Below are 23801 nucleotides of genomic sequence, written 5' to 3' on the forward strand. Positions count from 1 at the left end.
TTGGGTCTACAGTAAGTTTATTGTAACAGAGAAACCAGGCTGCAATAAGTCTACATGATTCGAGCAGATGGTGGTTATCTTTCCAAAGGGTGAAGCCTGAGTCCAGCTGGGGGCACAGAAAGGTTAAAGCCAAAGCTCAGAGAATCCTCTCTCCTGGTTCTACCCTGCGACGCCCGACTCATGATGTGAGATGAGTGACTGCACCACCACGCTGAACGAAGGTACGAGGTCCAGTTGGGCAGAGGCAACGTCCCGACAGGAGACAGTTAAACACTCATTGAAGAGGATGCAGAAATAAAGTTCAGTCACCTACTCTCTGCTATTCTCTGCCGAGAAAGGTGAGGCTATGGGACGAGCAGTAAATTATGTTCTTCATTCTTCAAATAAGTACATCCTACAGGATGGGGTGATGGTCAATCAAGCAGTATAATAGGATGAAAATCTAGGCTAGTTATGGACCTTTGTGCCCAAGGAAATGAACAGCAATGATAAGGGAGCAGAGAGCAACATTAAAATGCCTGCAGATATTAAAAAGGAGCACCTTCTTTCTTTCTTTCTTAAATAAGACAGGAAACAGCATCTTTTATATTCCTTGCTGCAGTGGCAGCAGACTCACTGGTTTTCCTAAAACATGATTTCTGTAATAAGGTCTGTTGACAGGGCTGCTCAACCACAGGACTAACGGGAGGCTGCCTGTGATGTTAGAACGAGGGCTTCTCACACAGCCTCTCCTACATGCTATTTTCACGCTGGATCTACAGAGGAACCCCGACACCATCAGGTGCTTCAGTTAAAGCTTCTGAAATATGGCAATGGTGTGACTGCTAGGTTTTTTTGGGCTATGCCTTTCTTGTACATGTAAACTCTTCCGGAAAAGCTGGAGACAAAGGAATGAGGGAGAATTTGGTTTAGAGCCGCAAAGTTCCAGACACCAGCCACACGTGCCTCTGCCCTATTTCACTACACGTTCTTTGCTGAGAAACACATTCAGTCGCTGAGTGTTACGTACTGTGGTTGAAAGAAATGCTCTGTTCACCACCATCCACCCGCCCTCTTCTGCCTTGTGAACCTCACACCAGTGGGGGTCGAAGACAGGAAGGTCGTCTCTGTTTCCTCTCACGGGGGAGTTACTTGGTGACCTGGTGAATGGCATGAGCAAGGTAGCCCACGTTGCCAGAGGTGACCCCTGCCACAGAGATGCGGCCGTCCTTCGTCATGTAGATGGAGAACTCCTTGGTCAGCCGCTCCACCTGCAGAGAGGAGAGAGCTTGGGCACTTCTGGGTCAGATGGACTTCCCCGGCCCTGGCATGGCACAATTAGCCAACTGTTAAAGCAGAAAAATAAACAGCTCTATTTTCTCACTTAAACCCTATTCCTAGAATTTGGGGTGCTAGCTTAGAGTGAAAAAGAAGAAAAAAGTCTTAGATTCAGCATTTGTAGAAAAACAGATTCAGAATCCAGCTTTGGAGCAGCTCTCTCTCCTATCAGCATTCGGGCTCCTGCTTGTCCTGGGATCCCTCCAGATTGGCAGCAGTGGTCAAAAAAGGATCGCAACGGGCTCTGCTCTGCACAAGTTTGTAACCTCAGGGAGGACACAGACAGGCCAGTGACTAATGAAAAATGAGACAAAACGAGCGCTACATCCTTCTGTTACCTAGGAGGACTCCAACATAACTGCTTCTAGGGAAATCCTGAGTAGGCAGGCGACCTATTAGGAATTCTGGTTTGCAAGAGCTGATCAGTCAGTCGGCTGCGGAGAGATCGGAGTCCACTCACCTGCTCCGGCTTCAGTCCTGTGAAACAAAACATGCCAATTTGGTCGGCGATGTGCTGCCAACTGTGGGAGGAGCCCTCCTTCTTGAGGTTGGAGACCAGCTGAGTCCGCATGCTAATGATGCGGTCGGCCATGCCTTTTACTTCTTGCAACCTGTAAAAGAAAAAAAAAAAAAAAAAAGGAAAAATGCAGCTCAATTCTGGACAAGCACTGAACAGAGAAGCCACAGCTCACAGCATTTTGACCTCCCGTGAGTACTGCCCCAGTGTGCCTTAAGTCTCTGTCCTTGACTGCGTCATGTGCTGTCACTGGTCTGGGAAGAAAGCTATTTTATAGCATTCTCTTTCATACTGGGACACTATTTTGATCAGGCAACTAAAATAGTTAACAAAATTGAGTTAGTAAGAAAATGAATGAATGAATCACTCTAGAACTTGGGAAGGCTAAGGTGCCCCATCCTTTATGCGGGAGGCAAAAGGTGTGGGCTAAACAGGAAAATATGACCCCATTTTTAGCATGCATGAAATAAACATTCCTGCCAGCCCAATGAAGACAACGCACTGTGAACCTATGAGGTGCTAAGAGCTGAGGAGAAAGGGAGGCCTGAGATGTGGTCCTTGCCTTTGAAAGCTTACAACTGACGCCAGGAGCAAACCTGGAAACGACCAACTGTGGAGCAAGGCGGGACAAGGTAAGAAGCAGTGGAAGAGTGCTGTGCCGAGAGTACCCCAAGAGGAGAGGGTGTCGATCTGGGGGCCTGGAGAGGCAGGCAGTCCTCCAGCCACACACAGCTCGCTTGATTCTGGATAGTCTTTCCCCTCCTCAGAATCTACCCTTGCCATGCTATTCCCGTGGCTCTATGGGAAATTCCTGCCGGCTTTCACCAACCCGATGACTGCAAAAACATTTACAGTTTATCTTCCTGTTCTTACGTGTTCACTTTCCTAAACGATCTCTGGATGACGATGTTAAAACAGAGGTTACAAACTGCCAATTAAAGGTCTTAGTCATGTTTTATTTGACTCAGTTAAACATTTTAACATTGGGCACTTGCACACAGAAAGGTGGAGTTTTCCTCTCTTGAAAAATGAGAAGCGGCAACACTGCACCAGCAGGGCGATGACTGGAGGTGGAACCCCCGGCCCCTCTGGGGATGCCACTGATTGTTAAACTTCCTGCAGTCCCATCCACCCAGCTGCATTCACTTTGAGCCCTGGGTCTTACGGCACTGAGTGCCTGACCATGGCCAGATCCGGGGCGACCTTAGCAAAACCCCTCCATGCTCCCTGTTGCCTGCAGAATGAAGCTCTGGCTTCTCACAGGACCACTAAGGGGCTTCATGACCTGCTCCCCCTCTGCAGCTTTGCTGCCTTCTCCATCCTCCTCACACTCGGTGTTTCTGCCATGAAAACCACCTGAGACTTCGGAAGCACACTCTGCACAGCGTGCATCATGCGCCGGCGCTTCCCCACACACATCTCCCTGTCCGGTTTCCTTTCTCCTTCATTTCCTTCAGGGGAAAAAACCCTTCTTCTCTCTTCAAGGCTCAGCTCAGAGGCTGGTGTCTTCATCACATCCTCCCTAACGCTCCCTAGAATCCACACTCCTTTAGTCAGCATTTATTCTGTCCTGTATCAGTGCCACGTGTACCTTTCTCATGAGACTATAAACTCCTCAAGGATAGAGACCACATCCTAGTCATCTAGCACAGTATCTCTGCCATCATTGTACACTACAGACTTCCATAGTAAAATTCTAAGTGACAAAACAAAACCAACTCGATCCCTACAAATAGCAGTATGGTATATAGTATGTTACAACAATGGATAATAGCAGGCAAAGACAAAAGGCTGGGTTACAATGACTGGAGTTATGGTTAACTATTTCCCCTCTCCCAAACTTTCTAAAATGCACTTACACATTAATTCTTTTTTTTTTTTGCTGAGGAAGATTCACCCTGAGCTAACATATGTGCCAATTCTTCTCTACTTTACATGTGGGTTGCTGCCATGGCATGGCTGACGAACAGTGTAGGCCTGCGCCATAGATCCGAACCTGTGAACCTGGGATGCCAAAGCAGAATGTGGTGAACTCAACCACTAGGCTATGGGCCAGCCCCATTACACGTTAATTTTATAACAGAAAAAAATAAAATTATAATTTAAATTTTTTGGTAAGTCTAGCATGGAGCCATTGTATTGAAAAGAACTATCCTGAACCAGACTCTTACTATTTACTTCAATGTTAATTTAAGGTAGAAAAAATAGTTGTCACACGATGACTAGCTGAGCTGTAGATAGTTTCTTGCAGACAGCAGACTTAGCTTTTCTACCCAAGAAGCTTCTCAGAGATCTATCCCCTCAATTGACCAGCTACCCAGGATAAACTCTCATATCACAAGTCACATCTCCCAAGGGCTTCTTGGCTTTTATTAACTCTGAATTACACAGAGCAGGGATTCACAAACTTTCTATAAAGGACCAAATCGTAAATATGTTAGGTTTTGTGGGTCATATGCTCTCTTTCACAACTACTGAACTCTGCTGTCACGGCCTGGAAACAGCCACACACAATCCAGCAAGAAATGGGTGTGGCTGTGTTCCAATAAAACTGTATTTACAAGAATAGGAGGTGGACCACATCTGACCTGCAGAGCATATTTGCCAGGCCCAGATCTAGGGGAATATTTTCTAAATTGAGTGTCACGACCCATTAGAAGGTCATAAATTCAATGTAGTTGGAAGTAACTGGTATTTAGAAAACACTGGAGTATAGACATGAATCTTAAGTATTGAGTTTTGGCAACCGTTTCAGTTCTATAAACACACATAGGTGATGTGTGTTCAGGGTCATGATGTAACTGAATGTCTTATGTGGACGGTGGTCAGAAAGATCGAGTAACACTAATCTAGAGCACAGGTCAGAGAGATTCAGATGGTATAGATAATAAAAACCAAATACATGCAGAAACATTGAGGGGCCGGCCCGGTGGGGCAGCGGTTAAGTGGGCACGCTCTGCTTCTTGGCAGCCTGGGGTTCGCCGGTTCAGATGCCGGGTGCAAACATGGAACTGCTTGGTAAGCCATGCTGTGGTAGGTGTCCCACATATAAAGCAGAGGAAGATGGGCACGGATGTTAGCTCAGGGCCAGTCTTCCTCAGCAAAAAGAGGAAGAAGATTGGTAGCAGATGTTAGCTCAGAGCTAACCTTCCTTAAAAAAAACCCACAAAAACCAAAAAACACACATTCCTCTGTCCCTTCCTCTCCTTCCACACGTGGAAGCTGTATGGTACTGCGTGTCACTAGCTGCCAACTATAACGAGCTTTCAAGGATCAATGGTGGGAAAGGGAGACGGCTGGGGAGTGGCAATGTGCCTTTACCATTGTTTTCGCAGATCAGGGCTGGTCAGAATGGTTGAGGCGATCCGGGCCCCATTGAGAGGCGGGTTGGAATACAGGGGCCGGATCAAGATCTTCAACTGTGACTCCACCCTTTTGGCTTCATCAGCATCTTTGCAGACCATAGTGAAGGCTCCCACACGCTCACCTGAGAAGACAAAATGGTTCTCGTCTTCTAGTTCTATCTAAAACGCTAAAGCAAATCAGGATTAAATTTGCTACATATCATCTGCTTTCGTCAGAAGCAAAAATAATGCTGTTATAAATAAAAAGTTTTCAATACCCAGCATGGTGAACCTAGGTACAACAGAAAGTCTGAGTACTCAAGAGTGCTCAAAAGCCTCCTTTTCTTGTCTTACAGAGCAGTCACTTTTTGTTTAGAGAGGCAGTAATCAGTTTCTTTGCTGGAGGAATTCAGGGACACTGAAGAAGATATGGCTAAGATCAGTAAAATCCACTTTGCCTGTCTTTCCGCTCTGGGTAAGGAGGGACATGGAACACACACACAAACACCACCTCCCCTCGCCCCCAACTCTACACCCTTTGTGGCATCTTCTCCCAGCATTTCTTCCATCTCACACTGTGAGGTCAGGCTGGGTCCTTTGGCTTACCGTATAAGCCCATGTTCTTGGCATAGGATTGGCAGAGACAAACATTAATGCCCTGTTCAATGAAATAGCGTACAGCCCAGGCATCCTTGTCCCCATCACCACTGGCAAAGCCTTGGTAGGCCATGTCAAAGAACGCAAAGAGATTGTTTTTCTGGAAAGGAAAAGAGAAGACCAAAGCTTTAGGCAGTCCCTCTTAAGATGCCCCGGATGGTTACCGTGCTTATTGAGACCATGCTGCCTCACACAGACAAAGTCAACACAGTTTTCTCCCCAGATGGCAGTCTGGAGATGTTTAATTTTCCTGCAGTTAAGATAACAACATATATTTTTTTACTTTGGTGGATATGGTCCCTCAAGGAGACATTAAGAAAAGAGAATCTTAATTTCAATCTGCCCAGAATGCTGCTTGGTCAAACAGGAAGCTCTTTTCGGGCCTGTGGTGGTCTGGGTAATTGTTCTGGTCCAGTCACAGGACCAGCATCAGCCTTTTCTGGGGTAATGTAACTCTGGCTGACTCATCTTATACCCAGGGCTCATGGGACGGCCTCATTAGAACTGTCTCATCTTGAAAGTGCCCTCTGGATGCTGTTTCTCTGTCTCATTCTCTTTGCAGCTTAGGGCTGACAGAACGTAAAGAAATGGCAACCAGGGCCCGGCCCTGTGACTGAGTGGTTAAGTTCGTGTGCTCCACTTTGGTGGCCTGGGGTTTTGCTGGTTTGAATCCTGGGCGCGGACATGGCACTGCTCATCAGGCCACAGTGAGACAGTGTCCCACATGCCACAACTAGAAGGACCCACAACTAAAATATACAACTACGTACTGGGGCAGTTTGGGGGAGAAAAAGCCAAACAAAAAAGAAAAGGGCAACCAAAGGGAGTGAAAATAGGGACACACAGCAAGAGGAATATTTCCTTCCCCAGGAATTCTGACTAGAGCCTTCTCTGATAGCTGCCCCTATGCACGATCTTGGCAGTGCCAGGGTAAGTAGCAAGGACAGGCGGGGACATGAAAAAGCGGCTCAAGGATGAACAAGTCACTGCCAAACACAGCGAGTACAGGCACCAACAGCAGACACCCTGGGGCCAGTGGACGCCTGCTGTACAGGCCAGCCAACGACAAGTTTTATCACCCAGGCTGAGGAGCAAAAATTATTTTCAAACTGCTCATCTATCATCAATTAAAAAATTGCTAATTATGCAAATGACCTCTTTCCTGGCAATTTAACAATGCACGGAAATTTCATGCAGGCTCCAAGATTAATTAATTCTCCCTGTTAAGAGGTTGCCAAGTTAAGCATCTAAAGCTAGTTACTAAAAACAGAACCGTCACCCGTCAGCGCGCCCTCCTCACCTTCACCAGTGTTGCTATTTCTTTCCACTGCTCAGGGCGAGGGTCCACTCCTGTGGGATTGTGGGCACAGGCGTGCAGGAGAATAATGCTCTGCTGTGGTATTTTCTGAAGAGACAAATGACCAAGAGATTACTTTGCACCTTCCAAGGGGACAGCTTCCCTGAAATGCCATGAGGTCACTGTTATTTGATAAGTGACACAGATGACCTGAGGACTGGGAACTAGCTCATCCCCCGCATTTTAAGTCAGGTATTGAGATCCAGCTGGGAGACATCAAATCTCTACAAACAGGTTTACTCCTTGCTTCTTCACCCCTCCTGCCCTGAAAGCCACTTACTGAAATGTCCTCCAGGGCGCCCGTGACATCAAAGCCGCACGTCTTGGGGTCGTAGTACCGATAAGCATGGAGCTGCAAGCCAGCGTCCCTGAAGATGGGTGTGTGGTTTCCCCAGGATGGTTTGGGCAGAAAGACATCTCGGCTGAACTTAAAAAATCTTTGCTAAAAGATGGGATGAAAGGGAACGGAAAAATGAAGCAAGGAGAGAGAAAAAAGTTGATTATTATACTGAGAGGACACTTTTCTCTATTGAAATTCAGCTTCTCTCTAGGACTGAGAGAAAGTATTGACTCAGCGGCGAGACTGCCTGGATTGGAATCCAGGCTCTGCCAATTAAATTGGCTGCTGTTGCCAAGGACCTATCTGGGCCTCACTTTCTTCATCTGTAAAATGGTGTTAACTGAACCTCCTTCATGAAGATTAAAAAGCTAAAACAAATCTCCTAGTAAGAGTATATATGCAATAAATTCTATTTATTATAATAACCTTGTAATTTCTTCCAAGTACTTTCGTGCCCCCTCCCTTCAGGCAGGACTCCATTTATCAGAGAACGGGAAATCTTCCAGCTCTGTGGCAAGAGGAAATCCACTTCCGGGTCAGCAACCACGCACGCCATAGGAAACCCCACCATCCTCAGCTTACAGACTGTCTTACAGCTCTTTCTTGAGGGAGTTTGCAGACTCACCAGAAAATTGGCTCCGATCCTTAAGGCCCCAGTTCCAGAAATGCTCTGCACGGTGACATACTGAAGAAGAGACATGCACGGTCAGTGAGGTGCAACTCTCTGTGGCCCACAGCTTAATAAAACCCAGCTCAAGCCCGCAGAGCGGCACCTTGCAGTCAGTACCCTTCCTCCTTTAGAAGCTGAAGACAACGTTCCAAAAGAATGTTTGGAAACGAGAACAGTGCTATTGTTTCATTTCTCCATTTTCTAAGAGATGGGTTGAGTCTTCTCAGGGGTTCTCAAAAGGCCCGTCTCTTCAGTTTTCAAAGCCTTTCTGATGTAGAAGCTAATTTCTTATGGCCTATTATTAGTGCCACCCTGTGTTATGTGAGGAACTTTCAGGACACAAAAATCCCACCCTCTTATGAAAAAGGAGTGATTCATACAGAGAAAAAAAGACACTGAGAACAGCGACTACATTAAAATGTTACTCTACAACTATACAAAATTGAATGACTCTCTGAACATCAAAAAAACAAGTCATCTTGAAAAGCAAGTTAACAAGTGCATTAGCATAACACTTCTACATTTTACAGTTGTCTGAGAGGTCCCCTTCTATGATGACAGATAATCTGAAAATGTTATCTTTTGGGTAATAGAGAGATGCCTGTGGCAGATCTGTTGCTTCAAATTGGTCAACTTTAGGGGATGAGTAAGAAACCACAGGTTTTTTTTTTTTAAAGGCACCAGAGAAGTACGAGGCTCCATGAAACATAAACCTATCTTCTAGACCAGGGAGCAGTGGGTTAAATGGGGGGAACCCAACTACCAAACTCTTCACTAAACAAAGTTTGTCTCCACAAACTTTGGCATGACGGAAATAAAAACATAACTGTAGATCTGAAAATAGTAATGATTCATAAAGGCAGAGCAATTTACAAAAGACAAGCAGATGTTATTTTAAGACAGGCCAGTCTTACACTTAGGTTACAATTTGCTGGACAGAAAGAGAATAAGCAAAAATTCCAGAAAAACACAGAAGTTTCTGTGAGGGGTTAACAGGCGGTTGGCTGACTGCATGGATACCCATCAAACCGCGTTCTGCCCATGACGTCCGATCACGACCGCATCACCCCGGGTGGTGGCTGTATGCTCTTCCGAGCTAATGAGCTAACGTGTGGACTTAGACCAGGCTTGTGAAGAAACTGTATTGATTCTGGCTTTGGGGGAAGGGAGAGGAGAAATGCTAGCTTAGTTTTGCTACTTTGTGTGTTTTTCCCCAGAAAAATAAATATTTAAACATACAAATGTATCCATTAAAAAACACATTTGTTTCAAAAGAAAGTAAATTGTAAAGCACAGGGGCCCACGGGCCAGGGCCTGGCAGCACCCACCTGCCCCAGGCGGTTCTACAGGAGCGCCGCCTGTGTACACTGTGGGCACACACACTAGCTTATGTCTAGTGACTTTAGGGACATCTTTCTCCCACAATAAGTGGGACCCCAGGGAACGGGAAGGAGGAGACACCGCTTGTCCTTCCTGCCACGGCTGCAGTAGAGCTCTCTGGATCTCTGGGAGAGGAGGGAGATGGCAGGAAGGGAGCACCGTCTGCTCTCTTTCAATGTCCAAACGGGCTGTGAAGGGGCACCAGAGGCCACTGGACTAGCCCTGGCCTCGACAGTCCACTTGTGGCGTGTTTCCTGCCCGCTCCCTCCGTCTAAGCCGGAAGCTCAGGGCATGAGGCTGGGGGCTAATTCCTAACGCATATTCAATGTGAAATGAACATAAGTACCCAGAGACTAACAGCAAAAGCAGGGTCGAATCCATCAAATTACTACTGCGTTTTTGGAATTGGTGTTATACGAAATCTTTTATATTTAATTAGTGCCAATTTACCACCTAAAGAAGAGACATTAGCAATAGTGTGGCCACCCCAGAACAATCATCACACACAAAGTGACATCTCTTTTCTTATCTGTCTAATTATTTCACATGTGTTTAAACTGTTAAATTTATAGACAGCCCCTGTATGATGCCAGAGTCGGCTCTGCTTACCCGGCCGCTTTTCAACGCTTCACTGTTCTCACCCAGAGCCAGCTCTGCAGATGCCTTACAAAACTCCGCCAGCCCCCCAATGGGCAGGTATTCTTTGTCCAAATTTTTTGCAGCAATCTGGGCCTCTGCCTAGACAAGAGAAAATGCATCCATTTAGTTTCTTCTTACCTGGAATTATATCATGATTAATAGTCAATGTTTTCCTTTTTTTTTTAAAGACTGGCACCTGAGCTAACATCTGTTGCCAATCTTTTTTTTTTTTCCTTCTGTTTCTTCTCCCCAAAGCCCCCCCAGTACATAGTTGCATATTCTAGTTGTAGGTCCTTCTGGTTGTGGCATGTGGGACACCACCTCAGCATGGCCTGATGAAAAGTGCCATGTCTGCGCCCAGGATCCAAACTGCCGAAAACCCAGGCTGGTGAAGTGGAGCGTGCGAACTTAACTACTTGGCCACAGGGCCGGCTTCAATAATGAATGTTTTGTAAGTTAAATTTTGGAAGTAAAGCCTTGTTTTTTATTTGGAGATGCTATCTAAGAAGAAGGGTAATAATCTAAGAAGAAGTAAAATATTTTATATTGCAGAACAGCAATATCTGAAAATTTTTATTTTATTATTGCTTTTTTTTTTTTTTGCTGTTGTTGTTGAGGAAGATTCACCCTGAGCTAACATCCGTGTCAATCTTCCTCTATTTTATATGTGGGTCACCACCACCAATGAGTGGTGTAGGTCTCTGCCCAGGAACTGAACCTGGGCTGCTGAAGTAAAGCGTGCTGAACTTAACCACTAGGCCACGGGGCTGGCCCTATTATTTTTTTAAAGTTAGGTTTTATGTGGGTGGGTATACAGTGTCTCTTTGTTACCATTTAACATAAAATGGCGTTCTTGGAATGCACAAGAACAAGGTTTAAGGACACTTAAAATAGATACAAGACGATAAAATAAAACTAAATACATAAAAAAGAAGTATTTCAGGGACGGCCCGGTGGCATAGCAGTTAAGTGTGTACATTCCACTTTGGTGGCCTGGGGTTTGCCGGTTTGGATCCCGGGTACGGACATGGCACCACTTGGCAAGCCATGCTGTGGCAGGCATCCCACATATAACATGGAGGAAGATGGGCACGGATGTTAGCTCAGGGCCAGCCTTCCTCAGCAAAAAGAGGAGGATTGGTGGCAGATGTTAGCTCAGGGCTAATCCTCCTCCTCCTCCTCAAAAAAAAAAGTATTTCAAGGTATATGTCAGTCTAAGAACTTTAAAGGTTAATAATAATAGCCACATATCTTCATGCTTTTGAGTCAGAGGCCTGCCTGTTCCATATTGGCTGTGTGACCCTGGGCAAATTATTAAACTTCCTGAGGCTCAGTTTCCTCATCTATTGAATGGGGAACAACTGTTTCTACACCTCATGTGACTGAGGTGAAGAGCTGATGAGGTAATGTACAGAAGCGTGTGGACGTGTTCCAGCTTGCAACAATAGCTAACACCTGCCAAACACTTTCGCCTGACTTACTGAGACCCAAGGCAGTCCCTCCAGGACCTAAGACCCAGCAGCGGGCAGTTTTTAGTAGAGTCCTCTCATCGGAATTGTTTCTTGAGCTTTTTTCTACTCAGAGAATTACAGAGATGACACCTAATCCACACTCCCATACGTTCTGAAATTTCTTCTTTCGGTAGTTCGCTCTATTACTGCACCGGCTCGGGGGGGCCTGAACCCGCCTCCTGCACAGTGCACAGCTCAGATGATTACAGAGGTCTTTCCTCTTGCCCAGAAGTATTCTTCCGTAACTGCCACTCACGGTGCCTAGTTCTGCTGTATGGAGGAACACCACCTCACCACCCCGCTTTGGAAGTGACAAAGCAGCACATTCATATTTCATCAGAAGAGGTGCAGATGGAAAGAAAAATACATACTTAACAAAAACTATTCTAAGGGGATTAGTTATACTATTTATAGTTATAATGATAAGCAATAGAAAGACTACTACTAAAAATACAACAACATAAAGAAAATTATTCTGTGGTTCAATAGGAAGAAAGGAGCAAGCATGCCTGTGTAGGAGGGCTTCATTAAGGCAATCAAAGTGAGAGAAGCGGAAAACAACAACAGAAATCCTCATCCACAAAGGGCTATTCCTGTCACCAAGAGACAAAGTTTAAATTCTTAGTCTTTTTCTGCACCCTCGGGATTAGACATGACACTATGCCTCTTTTTTTATGGATAATCACGGAAGTCCAATCTTGGAAAGACCAGGTAGTTCCAACCTCTTACTTTTACAGCCTAGGAGACGACAGCCCAGACAACCTAAGTGATTCAAGCAGTTAGTATCAGAACTAGAACCCAGGTCTCCAGACTCCCAGCCCAGCAGTCTTTCTGCCACTCTCCAGGAGCTCCCTTCAGTTGATTCAGCCCCATCAAGCAGGGCACGGGTGGCAAACTCACCTTCCGGACGCTAGGGAGCACGTAAGGTTTTCCATTATCATCCCGGTAGGCACCAACTCCCAGATTCATCTTTTTGCTGTTGGTGTCTCTCTTATAGGCTTCTGTGACTCCCAGGATGGGATCTGGGGGCCCCATCTCCACATGGGCCCACCAGGAGCTGAAATGGGAAATACAAGACATCAGTCACAGTAGCTAGATTTCCACGGTCAGAGATGTCTCGGATCTGCCAAAAACCCATTTCAACAATGTCTGCCTGTTTATTACACACAGGGTACAGCAATAGGCACCAACAAGCCAACAATGCGTAAGACTTCAAAGCACTTCGCAGACGAGTGGAGAAGACCCATAATTCCACTACAAACACTGAGAAGCAGAAGGGGGGCACTGGGACGATCCTGGGCGGGACAAGGCATATGCGTAGGTTCTCGAAGCAGCCCAAACCTGACTCAGGTCAGGCAAAGCACACTTCAAGTAATTTGGCAGTGAGAAGTTGAGAGTGGTCAAAGATGAGACTAGAGGAGTAAGCAAGGGCCAACGCAGGAGTATTATGTGATGCCCCCTCCCCTGCAAAGGGCTGGGGTTTTATCCTGCTCCCAAGCTTGTTAAGGGCATCATTTGGAGAGCTTGTTAAAAATACAGGTTCCTGGGCTTCACCTTGGAGGGAATGAAAACACGTAGACTCATTAACGTTAATGAGGGTAGTGGTGATCAGATTAGGGGAATCACATGAACGGACTTACATTTTTAGAGCCCACGTAGTTGCAAGGTGGGGTACTGAACACAGAGTGGTAAGGGTAGATGCAGAAGGGTCACTGAGGAATCTGGTTTGTTGCCCAGCAGGAGTGACAGAGATGAGGGCCTGAACTGAGGGGGGACAGCAGGAGTGGAGAGGATGACAGAGAATTGCTAGGTACTTAGGAATTAAAAATCAGCTGGAAGGACTGGTTGTAATATTTCACTGATTTAATTACTTATTGAGTTAAAACATTTGACAATGTTCATTATTTTGTATTTGTATGAGAGTCATGATTTTACCTTAAAAAATTAAGTCTTAGGGGTCATCCACCAAGGCCCAGCGGAGTTGCCTGACTGGGCCGGTGACCCGTGCTGCTGAGGAAGTGCACTCCCTGAGTGACCCTCAAGAGGCAACACAACTTTATCCAGCTCTGGTTCTCGAGCTCATTTGGGGGTTCTGGATCACTCGTGGCCAGTAAGCTGGTCCCCACTGGCAGCAGTGACTCTGAGTCTGGCTTCATGCTCTGACCGCTCAGTGATCTCTAAATGGACAGCAAAGGTCTACTCTCTGGTGAGAATTCTCTGGTGAGAGATGACAGATAATCTGGTTTGTTTTTTTTGCCATCTCTTTTTTATCCGATTTGTGAGATTTTTGTGTGTGTGCTTATTATTTACCTGTGGCTGAAGTTGTAGACCTGAAGAGCTACAAGCTCCCTATATGTTGGTAATTCAAAAAGGCTTTTTTTGGTTTTTACCTCTGAGTGTCTGAATGTGAAGTGTTTTCCAACTCTGGAGAGATAAATTAGATTATAAAACCTCAAATTAAAGGCACTCTATTCTGATTGTGTTATAGAGACGGAATTTCTAGTATTTCAAGTGTGCTAGACTCAGTTTTTTTCCTTAAAGAAACTAGCTCAGAAACATTTAAAAAATTCAAGTTCATATAAGTAAGGTAAATCTTTGATAAATGAGACTAGTTTAATTTTGATTTAATAAAAATAGCCATGTCTTTTATTTATTAATGGTAAGTATAACACAAGCATATATTTTCATCTCTGTGGGTTTTTTCCCCCTAAACTTATTCTGGGTTACTGATAAAATAAATTAACATTACTCCTCCATAATGTTTAAAATTATGAAAAATGTAAATTTGTTCAACTATTCTGACAAATTTTTAATTTCAACAGTAATGACATATTTTGACTCTGTTATTAACAGATTTTAATTTTTAGAATACTTTTAGATTTACTGAAAATTGAGCAGATAGTACAGATCTAGCTCCCACGTACCCGCCTCTCACAGTTTCCTCTTACCACTAACATTTTATGGTAATAGGGGACATTTGTCATAATTAATGAGCCAATATTGATACATTATTAAGTCCACGACTTCCTGCTCCGCCTGCTGTGACAGCTTCACACCTTCTGGTATAGTGGAGGATGCCCCTCCACTGGAATTCGATATTTTTCTCATTAGACTGGGGTTATGGATTTTTGGGAGAACAGTGATTATATTTTGTAATATATCAGTTTGAAGACAATTTCCAAGATCTTTAAGTAACTTAAAATCTTGGAATAATATTACAATGAGTCCATTAACGGATTAATGAATCATTGGATACCTAGATAACTTCTGAGTAAGATAAAATACTGACAACATTGATTACTAAGCCGGGTTTAAAGTTCATATACTTTTGCTTCTTATTTTTATGTGCTTCAGAGAGGCTTTAGCTTTGGGTCATTTTAGTGAACATGTTCTTTCTTCCCATTTTAAGAAGGTATAAAAGGGATGTGTGTGTGGCTGGAGGTGTTGCACTGTGTGGCTCCATGAGCTTTACTGGTCTGCTAATGTGCTTGTGCAGGGCTGACATCAACGCCCTCCCCGTTTTATCTGTGAAATGAAAGTTACTTCGGTTAAAAGTTATAGTTAATAAGTTGATTCTATACCAGGATCAATAGTGACAAAGCAATACAACTGTGTATATGTTTTTGTCTTTCAAGGAAAAAGAGTCGTGTTGTCCCAAAGCAGTGGTTCTCAAAGATTTTGGTTTTTGCATCCCTTTACGCTCTTAAAACTTAGTGAGGGCCCGGAAAAGACTTTATTTATGTGGGATATAACTAGCAACATTTACTGTATCAGAAATTAAAACTGAGAAATCTGTTATACTCTCCTAAAGTGTCAGTTTGTTCTAAACATTAAAGAGCATGTAAAGACAAACCTTGGAAAGGGAATTCTGTTTTGATTTCTAATAACTGAGTCTGAAAAAAAGCTACGAAAGGTGTTAATACCTTAAAATTCTGCTCAATCTTGCCTGGTTTAGCGATCAATGACTTTCCTTACAATACGAAAGGTTATATTTTTACCTTCTGTGTACTCTGCCTGGATAGGAGAGATTCTGTGTTTTCCCAGAATACTTCTCTAGGCTTTATGTTGACTCTCTTATATCCTTGATTATTTAAGGAAAAAACAAAACTAACAAACAAAAATGGTTCTGCACACCTGAAAGAGGTAAGGTTCTTTACCACCATGTTATATGTTCAACGTGAATTTTTGCTGTTGTTTTGATTAAATAGGTACGCAATGATTATTTCTCAGGCACTCACAAATCCCATCTTAATCAAGTTGATGAGGATTTTTAGGCTGGTTAATTTTAAAACTGCAGATGAGAATCAGGCTCCGAGGAGTGGAATTTGCTTGCCCTTTGATCAGAAACAACTGCATTTGTGAAGGAAATCTCCATGCCTCCCTCTCTGCGCCAGGAGGATGGCCTTATCTCTGGAAACTCTTAATGGGGAAGGCAAGAACTTAAGTTGTTTACTGTCTGGCAACCTCATGTAACTGACCCCCCACCCCAAAATCCTCCTTTGTCTTTAGTTGAAGATAATATTTGAGCGGTGACTTCTGCCATTTACTCAATCTGGTTTGATTCTTATCTAAAAGTTGTGGGACCGCCCAATGGCCGGACCCTACCTGCAGTGGTACCATTTTAACTTTTTTTCCTTTGTCTTGCAAAGAGATGACTCACATACCCATGCCTTAAATTTAGCCCTAACCCTCAACTCGGGGCAGCAGCAGGAGCTCTGCCTGCCCATGGGTCCTGTCCCCATGCCAGCGGGGGCAGCAGCAGCGGCTCTGCCTGCCTGTGGGTTCTGTCCCCATGCCAGCGGGGGCAGCAGAAGCAGCAGCAGCAGGAGCTCTGACTGCCCGTGGGTCTTGTCCCCACGCACCAGCTCTGCCTGCCCATGGGTCCTGTCCCCATGCCAGCGGGGGCAGCAGCAGCGGCTCTGCCTGCCTGTGGGTTCTGTCCCCATGCCAGCGGGGGCAGCAGAAGCGGCAGCAGCAGAAGCTCTGACTGCCCATGGGTCCTGTCCCCATGCTATTCTATACTATTCTCTAAATAAAAGAGCACTACTGCCAGATCTTAAGAGTCTAAGAAATCTTTCTTTCGACTCCTCGGCTCACCGACCCTGCATCAAAGTGACCAAGTATCACCCAACAACCTTTTTGATTTGGCCTTCCCCAAATTGAATCCTAAGTATAGAAAATGAAAATTTCAGGCTAACTTTCCCCTAAAACTATCTTTGAGATTTCCCAGAGAAGCACCATCTTTTTTCCCAACACTCTCCTGGCAGCACGAACGCATTAATCTATCAAACTGAGGTTTTACCTTATGGCAAATTACTGTTCTGAGACAAAGATTAATCTACCCTTTTTCTTCAGAGGAAACAAGCAAGGAGTTTTTAATACAGTTTCATATTACAGAAAACAGTGTCTTTATGATCTCTAAATCAATCATTGAGAACCTGCTATGTGGTAAGAGCTTGGAATAGAAAGAGTAAAACACAATCCCTCACCACCACATTAGCCCAGCGGGGAGTTACACACAATGCAGGCTGGGGGGTGGGAGGGTGGAGGGGTAATATATGGTGATACAAAGACAGCCTCAGGGCAGAGAATATTATTTACAAGGACCCTGAGGACAGGCTCTTACAGCCTGGGTAGGGGAGATAAGTATAGGCTCAGGAAGGCTTCGAGAAGGAGGTGACCTATGAGGCAAGTGCTACGGATGAAAGGAGGAAAAAGGCATTCCAAGCAGGCATAAGAATAAAGGCTAAGGGTTAGAAAAAGCTGCGGGGGGGAGGGGAAGGGAAGATGGGGGTGTCGGGGGTGTTACAGTATAAAGTGGAAGCAGGAAGCAAGGCTCTAAATTACCTAGGTGAAATAGCCCATGTTCTCTTAGCAATCATTTATCCAATCTCAACCGATCAAATGTTTCAGCCCGGCACAGGGAAAGTTCCCTGCGCTCACCATGCTGACTAGCCCGGAGGATTATTTCGTTAGAATTTCTTTCCCAACAATCGTTTTCTTGTTGAGCTGTGGTCAGTCAGCACTCACAGCTCACTCCTTCATGAGGCACACTGGATGGCTGGATGGACACGGAACTACAGTTAAATTCATGCTCTCTCGACAAGTTGGAAATTGCCTCAGTCTCAATAGCCGTAACTGGTATGCACAGCTAATTCTCTGTTATTGAAGGGTGTATTATTCCATGTTTGGATTTCCCAGGCTTTTCTTTCTTTTAATAGGTTGCCTCGAGCAATGTCAGTACTGGGCAAACAGAACAGATTCAACAGCAGCTCAGCCACTTACTAGCTGTGTGAGCACAGGCAAATCAATTAACTTCTCTAAGTCGCAACTTTTCTTATCTGTAAAATGGGGGCTCAACTTACCTATCTCACAGGGTTGTTATAAGGATGAAGGGAGTTATGAAACATAAAACACTCAGAACAGAGCCTGGGACAGAGCGAGTGCCTGATGTTTGCTGGTATCAGTTACTAAATTAAACTACTACACTTATTTATTTATAACCGCCATGCCTGGTGAGGCCAAGCACGTACAGAATTCAAGGAGCATGTGGGCATAAGACTTCATGGCCAAATGGAGGTCTTTCTTGCTTTTCAATGATTACTACTTAGTTTTTTCTAGAGTCTCGAGAGACATTATCATCCTGCTTCCTCACTACCTCTACTGCCAGGACTCAAAATCCCTCTCATTCTTTTTCGTTGTTCCAGGCCGCTTGGTTGTTCCAGTATGTAAGCAATAGTAAGAAACAGATACCTTGAAGCAACTTCTGAACCGGGCCTGAAGAAAGCTTTCCTAATTTCCTGCCCACAATTCAGACCCTGAAAACATGCAGCTACCTGCCTGTCTACATCACTGTCGTGAACTGACGAGTGAAAGGAATACTTGGAACGTCAAGGACGTCTTATAGAGAACTTCTGGTAAGCAATTTTCATTTTTAAAAAGATGGTCTGTCTAGCAGGTCTTCAATCAACGATGACACAGCTGTTGCTCCTAACCACCAGGACAGAGGGCACTATTCTTGTTAAATGGTGTGAAAAGCCTTAATTTGTCACGTTCTTTAAAAAGTTTTCTAGCAGAGAAATTCTCTCAGAAACAATAGCCTGGAGTTTTCTGCCAGAGATCTGGTCAAGAGTGGTATCTTTTAAGGAGAATTCTAGAAGCAATGTGAACACACTGCATCTCAACATAGGATCTGAATACAGGAGCAGGGCCTCTCCCTTTGATCAGTCCCACATCAGCAACCAGGCTCAGGTCCTCCACACTCGGCACTACTCCATTCTTTAAAAGGGTAAAGACTCCATGCCCACGTTGTAAGAACTCTGCCTGATGTTTTTAAAAGGCCAGTAGTAGGTGAAAACAAGAGTGCTCTGTGGACAACGATGCTGACACCCTGTGGCCTACAGTGATCCCTATCAATGCACTTTGGACAGAAGAGCAAAGTCTCAGGCACGGAACAATACTGACCAGCTAACCAAAAGAGGTGAGGTACAAAGTATTCAGATAAGCATTTCCAATTCAAATACCCTGCAATTGCCCTGGGAGCCTACCCAGTGCTTTATAGTTCCTAAAATGCTCTCCCTCCTGTTCTTATTTTAAAATAAGAAGAGAAGTTAATTAACTGGCTCATGACCACAGAGCTAAAAACGACAAAAACAATACTACAATTTTGACTTTCTAAGTACCGGTTATCGTACCACTATTGCCACTGCTTTTCTTTTTTTTTTTTTTAAAGATTTTTATTTTTTCCTTTTTCTCCCCAAAGCACCCCCAGTACATAGTTGTATATTCTTCGTTGTGGGTCCTTCTAGTTGTGGCATGTGGGACGCTGCCTCAGCGTGGTCTGATGAGCAGTGCCATGTCTGTGCCCAGGATTTGAACCAACGAAACACTGGGCCGCCTGCAGAGGAACGCGCGAACTTAACCACTCGGCCACGGGTCCAGCCCCAGCCACTGCCTTTCTTAAGGGTCTCAGGATACTCCTTCAGTCATTTCACTAAAAACTAACCAGAATTAAGTAATTAAGAACAAATCATTATAAATCATTAAAATTAGCATATTATTCTTTCTTCATTGACCTGTGACTACCCGGTGGTGCAGTGGTTAAGTTCGCACGTTCTGCTTCGGCGGCCCGGGGTTGGCCGATTCGGATCCCGGGTGCGGACACGGCACCGCTTGGCATGCCATGCTGTGGCAGGTGTCTCACATAGAAAGTAGAGGAAGATGGGCATGATGTTAGCTCAGGGCCAGTCTTCCTCAGCAAAAAGAGGAGGATTGGCAGTAGTTAGCTTAGGGCTAATCTCCCCCCGCCCAAAAAAGAAAAAAAAAATGCAGCTAAATGAAACATTTGAACTTAGAAAGTTCTATTTAAATGACCCAAGTATGCCTGTCAATGGATGAATGGATAAAGAAGATGTGATATATATACACAAAGGAGTACTACTCAGCCATAAAAAAGATGAAATCTTGTCATTTGTGACATAGATAGAGCTTGAGAGTATCATGCTAAGCAAAATAAGTCAGATGGAGAAAGTCAAATACCACATGATTTCACTCAAAAGTAGAAGATGAAAACAACAAACAAACACATGGACACAGAGATTAGACTGGTGATTACTGGAGGGGAAGGGGAAAAGGAGGAGTGAGAATGGGGTAATAGTGCACATACGTATGGTGACAGATGATAGTCTTTGAACATGAACATATGGTGAATATGATGTAGTCTATGCAGAAATCAAAATATAAGGATGCACAACTGAAATTTATATAATGTTATAAACCAACGTTACCTCAATAAAATAGTAAATAAAATAAATGACCCACGTATGAAAATTAAGCATTTCATAGGACAAATCCTTAGTTTTTCAGAATACCAACTGCCAGGGTTTCACTGTATTAGAATGAGCTGTTTTTAAAAAAAGAAACTTCAATTACTTGAGTTTATTTTAAACGTTTTCCACTTTCACCATTTGGCTTTGGGTAAAGGTCACTTCTGCCATGGCGAGAGTGCAGGTTCTGACTGCCCTGGTGCCTGAATAGCTACCACTCACGGCCAGATATGGCCTCAGGTTCTATCATCCACTCACGTGATCACTGTTCAGATCTGAACAGTACTTCCTCAGCGGCAGGCGCTCAAATATTTGCAGATTTTATTTTTTTGTACACATTTTGCACCACTGTGGTTCCCCTACAGGTTTACACTTGGATCTAAAATACAATATTAAAACGTCACATTTGTTGCTGTTGCACTAATCTAAAAATCAAGGCTTGAAAATAAAAATATTCCATTTGAAAGACATGCCAGGGCCTGTCTAAGTGCTGAGACAGATCAGTGAACAAAGTACTAGGTACAGCTCTCACGGAACCTACATTCTAATGAGGAAAAGGCAGGAAAGAAAAATGAGTCAGGCTCTCAAACTGAAAGAATGACTAAAAGGTCACACTCATAAGGATTTTCACCCAGCACTTTAAGTAGAGCTGCAGGCCACCCAGCCAAATCCAAAAAACCAAGAGATTATTGATGACTACTATGGTGCAACAGACTTTCTCTCGTCCCTAACTTTAGGCACCCTTTCTGTTCTCCAAAACTGGTGCATAAATGATAACCTCTCTAATTCCGGTCTGCTAGGTAGGCTGGTTTAAAAAGCAAAACTCGACAGTGGGCCAAGAAGGAACCAAATCAGGGAGACAAGAAAGTATGAAAGCCTGGACAAAACCGTACTGCTGAGGGTGGGGCTCTGGACAGGACAAACTGTTCTGCTGGCTTAAAGACATCGTGCATACATCCAAAGGAAGGCAAGGCACCCCGCAGCAGAGGCCATGGCTTTGCTCCTTGAAGTTAATATCTGGTCGGAGTGGTTTAGAGAGACAGCTCTCGATTAGGCAGACCTTAAGGACTCTGTCCCAAATAGGCTTCTTGAGTGAATCAACCACCTGGCTCAGGTCTCCACTAGGAAGGAATTACCAACTCGTTTAACGCTGCGTACTTTTTCTCCGCAACACTTATCACATCGATTGAAATCACATATTTATAATTTTCTGAGCGACACCTGTCTCTGACTCAGGCTCGTTCACCGCTGTCTCTCTCTCTCACCAGCCTCTGGTCCAGTGCCTGGTTCTGTGAAACTGCGATGACAAAATATTTACTAACTCAAAAGAGTAGAGTGAGATAGAGAGGAAGAGCGGCGGCTTCCCCACGGCCAGACCTCCGAAGGGCTTAAAAAAGAAAAGGAGGTGCACTACACCCCGACCGTTTTCCATCCAAAGGCCAAGTGGCCGGGGGGGGGGGGGGGGGGGGGGGGCGGGGAGGGGAAGGGGGGCGGGGCGGGCACCGGTGACTCAGGCAGGCACAAGGGTGGGAGGATGCCGCGCGGCAAGGTCACCGAGCGCAGAGCGGAGAGCCGGTCTTGAAAGCCAGAGCCCCGGGAACCTTCCTCCCCCCGCCCCGGGCACGCAAACGGCCACCAGCACCGCCCTATCAACGCCAACCGGTCCCCAGGGAGCCCACGACGGGTGAGCCCCGCTGTCCCCCAGGGCAGCACGTCAAGGGCACACGCGCCCCCCAGAGCCGCCGCCAATCGGCGCGAGGCGGCCCCGGTGCCACAGCCAATGGGCGCGAGGCCGGCCCGGCGCCGCAGGCCGCGTGCTCTCCTCTCGCCCCTCCGCCCGCCTTGAGCCGAATCTGCGGCCCAGGACCCACCTCCCCTTGAACGGGAGTCTGGGCACCGAAGAGGGCCACACTTCCTAACCCAGGGGAACGCGTTGGCACGCTCGCCTGCAGTCCTGGGGACAGCGGAGGGGAGGGCTGTAGGACCCCGAGGGTCATTGTGAGGGGCAGACGCTCAATCATCAGCCCCCAGTGAAGCCGAGGGGCAACAGAGAAAGCGTGCGTGTGCGTGTGCTTGCGGGGGGTGGGCAGATGTCCTGGGGCGCCCAGAGCTCGGTAGGGCGGGCCCACCATCCCGGCTCCGTCTCGGTCTCCCCTGCTTACCTGGCTCTGGCAGAAGCCGCGGCAGCGAGGCCTGGGTGGAAGGCGGAGGCGACCCCGGACAGGACGCGGCCGGAGTGCAGCAGGGCCATGGTGGGCGGCGAGAGGGCAGTGGACAGCTGCAGGACGGAACGGAGAGCCGGCGGGCGCGGACTCGGAGGCGCGGGTTCCGTCTGAAGGTAAGGACGGCGACTTCCCCGGGCGAGGCTAGAGCGGCCGTCCGCCAGCCCGAGCCGCGTCACAGCGCACCCTGGCGGCCGGAGCCGTGGGTCGGCCCCGCCGCCGAGTCAGCACTGCCCGGGCCACGTGGTCCCGGAAAAGGGGGACGGCTCTGCTTATCGCGGTTAGCGCGCTTGAAACGCTTCATTCATTTAATCACGACGGACCGGACCGAAGAGGTAGCTGTTGTCATGCCAATTGGGAAGATGGGGAAAGGTAGGCTGATGGAAGTGGAGTAATTTGCCTAAAACCATACAGCCAGGAACCAAGGGGGCCGACCCTCAATTTTCAGCCGGATTTTTCCCCAAGTGCAAATCACCTCACGTTCTTCTTGAATGTTTCCTTGTCCCTGTAATGGAGAAGATAACATGGCTATCTCATGGGGGCATTTGTGAGGATTAAGTGAGATTAGCTGATTATGTCTAAAAACAGGCCCTGGTTTAGTAAGCACAAAATAACCTGTGGTTATTAATGACAAACGTGTTTGTCAAATCCTTGTGTGAAGGGAATTAATCACCTTTAGAGGAAAAAGCGAATGAATCTGAGAACCCAGAAGTTGAATGATTCAAACAAGCCCCTTGTTATAAACAAGGGCTGTTTCTCTGACACTCTTTTCTAAAACCCAAATAGAATGTCCCTTGCTGATTTAATTTATCCTCTGTGGCATCACATTGCCTGAATGCATAAGTCCAGATGTCCACTAAGGTCACATTCTAGGTGCTTCCCAGTCCAGCCCCAGTTTACTGTCTCAGACTCATCAGCTCTCTCTCTGATCACATGCTGTGCTCCTACAGGCCTCAACTTTCAATTCTGCTACTGTATTAGTTTCCTATAGCTACTGGAACAAATTACCACAAACTGGATGC

General features: G+C 45.7%; 1 protein-coding gene and 2 long non-coding RNA genes across 5 annotated transcripts in view; 2 read left to right on the top strand and 1 right to left on the bottom strand.

Moving 5' to 3' along the window:
- GOT2 (glutamic-oxaloacetic transaminase 2) lies at positions 1-22916 on the bottom strand. Its single transcript, NM_001434682.1, is given in 10 exon segments — positions 1-1250; positions 1778-1928; positions 5156-5321; positions 5785-5935; positions 7136-7240; positions 7473-7634; positions 8158-8217; positions 10192-10320; positions 12633-12789; positions 22720-22916. Coding segments are annotated over 10 exon segments (1293 nt in total). The 5' UTR covers positions 22809-22916; the 3' UTR covers positions 1-1127.
- On the top strand, positions 18243-21965 carry LOC138923573 (uncharacterized). Its single transcript, XR_011437338.1, has 3 exons — positions 18243-18311; positions 18440-18649; positions 21826-21965. It is a non-coding gene; the product is annotated as an uncharacterized lncRNA (long non-coding RNA).
- Positions 22733-23801, top strand: part of LOC111772768 (uncharacterized) — a 7291-nt gene continuing 6222 nt past the window's right edge. For 2 of the 3 annotated variants that reach the window (XR_011437335.1, XR_011437336.1), the window contains exon 1: positions 22759-22895. This is a non-coding gene — a long non-coding RNA (uncharacterized lncRNA). Of the gene's footprint in view, positions 22896-23801 lie in introns of all 3 variants that reach the window. The other variant, XR_011437337.1, reaches the window with a different exon arrangement.

Source organism: Equus caballus, chromosome 3 (assembly GCF_041296265.1).
Source record: "Equus caballus isolate H_3958 breed thoroughbred chromosome 3, TB-T2T, whole genome shotgun sequence".
Lineage (NCBI taxonomy): Eukaryota > Metazoa > Chordata > Mammalia > Perissodactyla > Equidae > Equus > Equus caballus.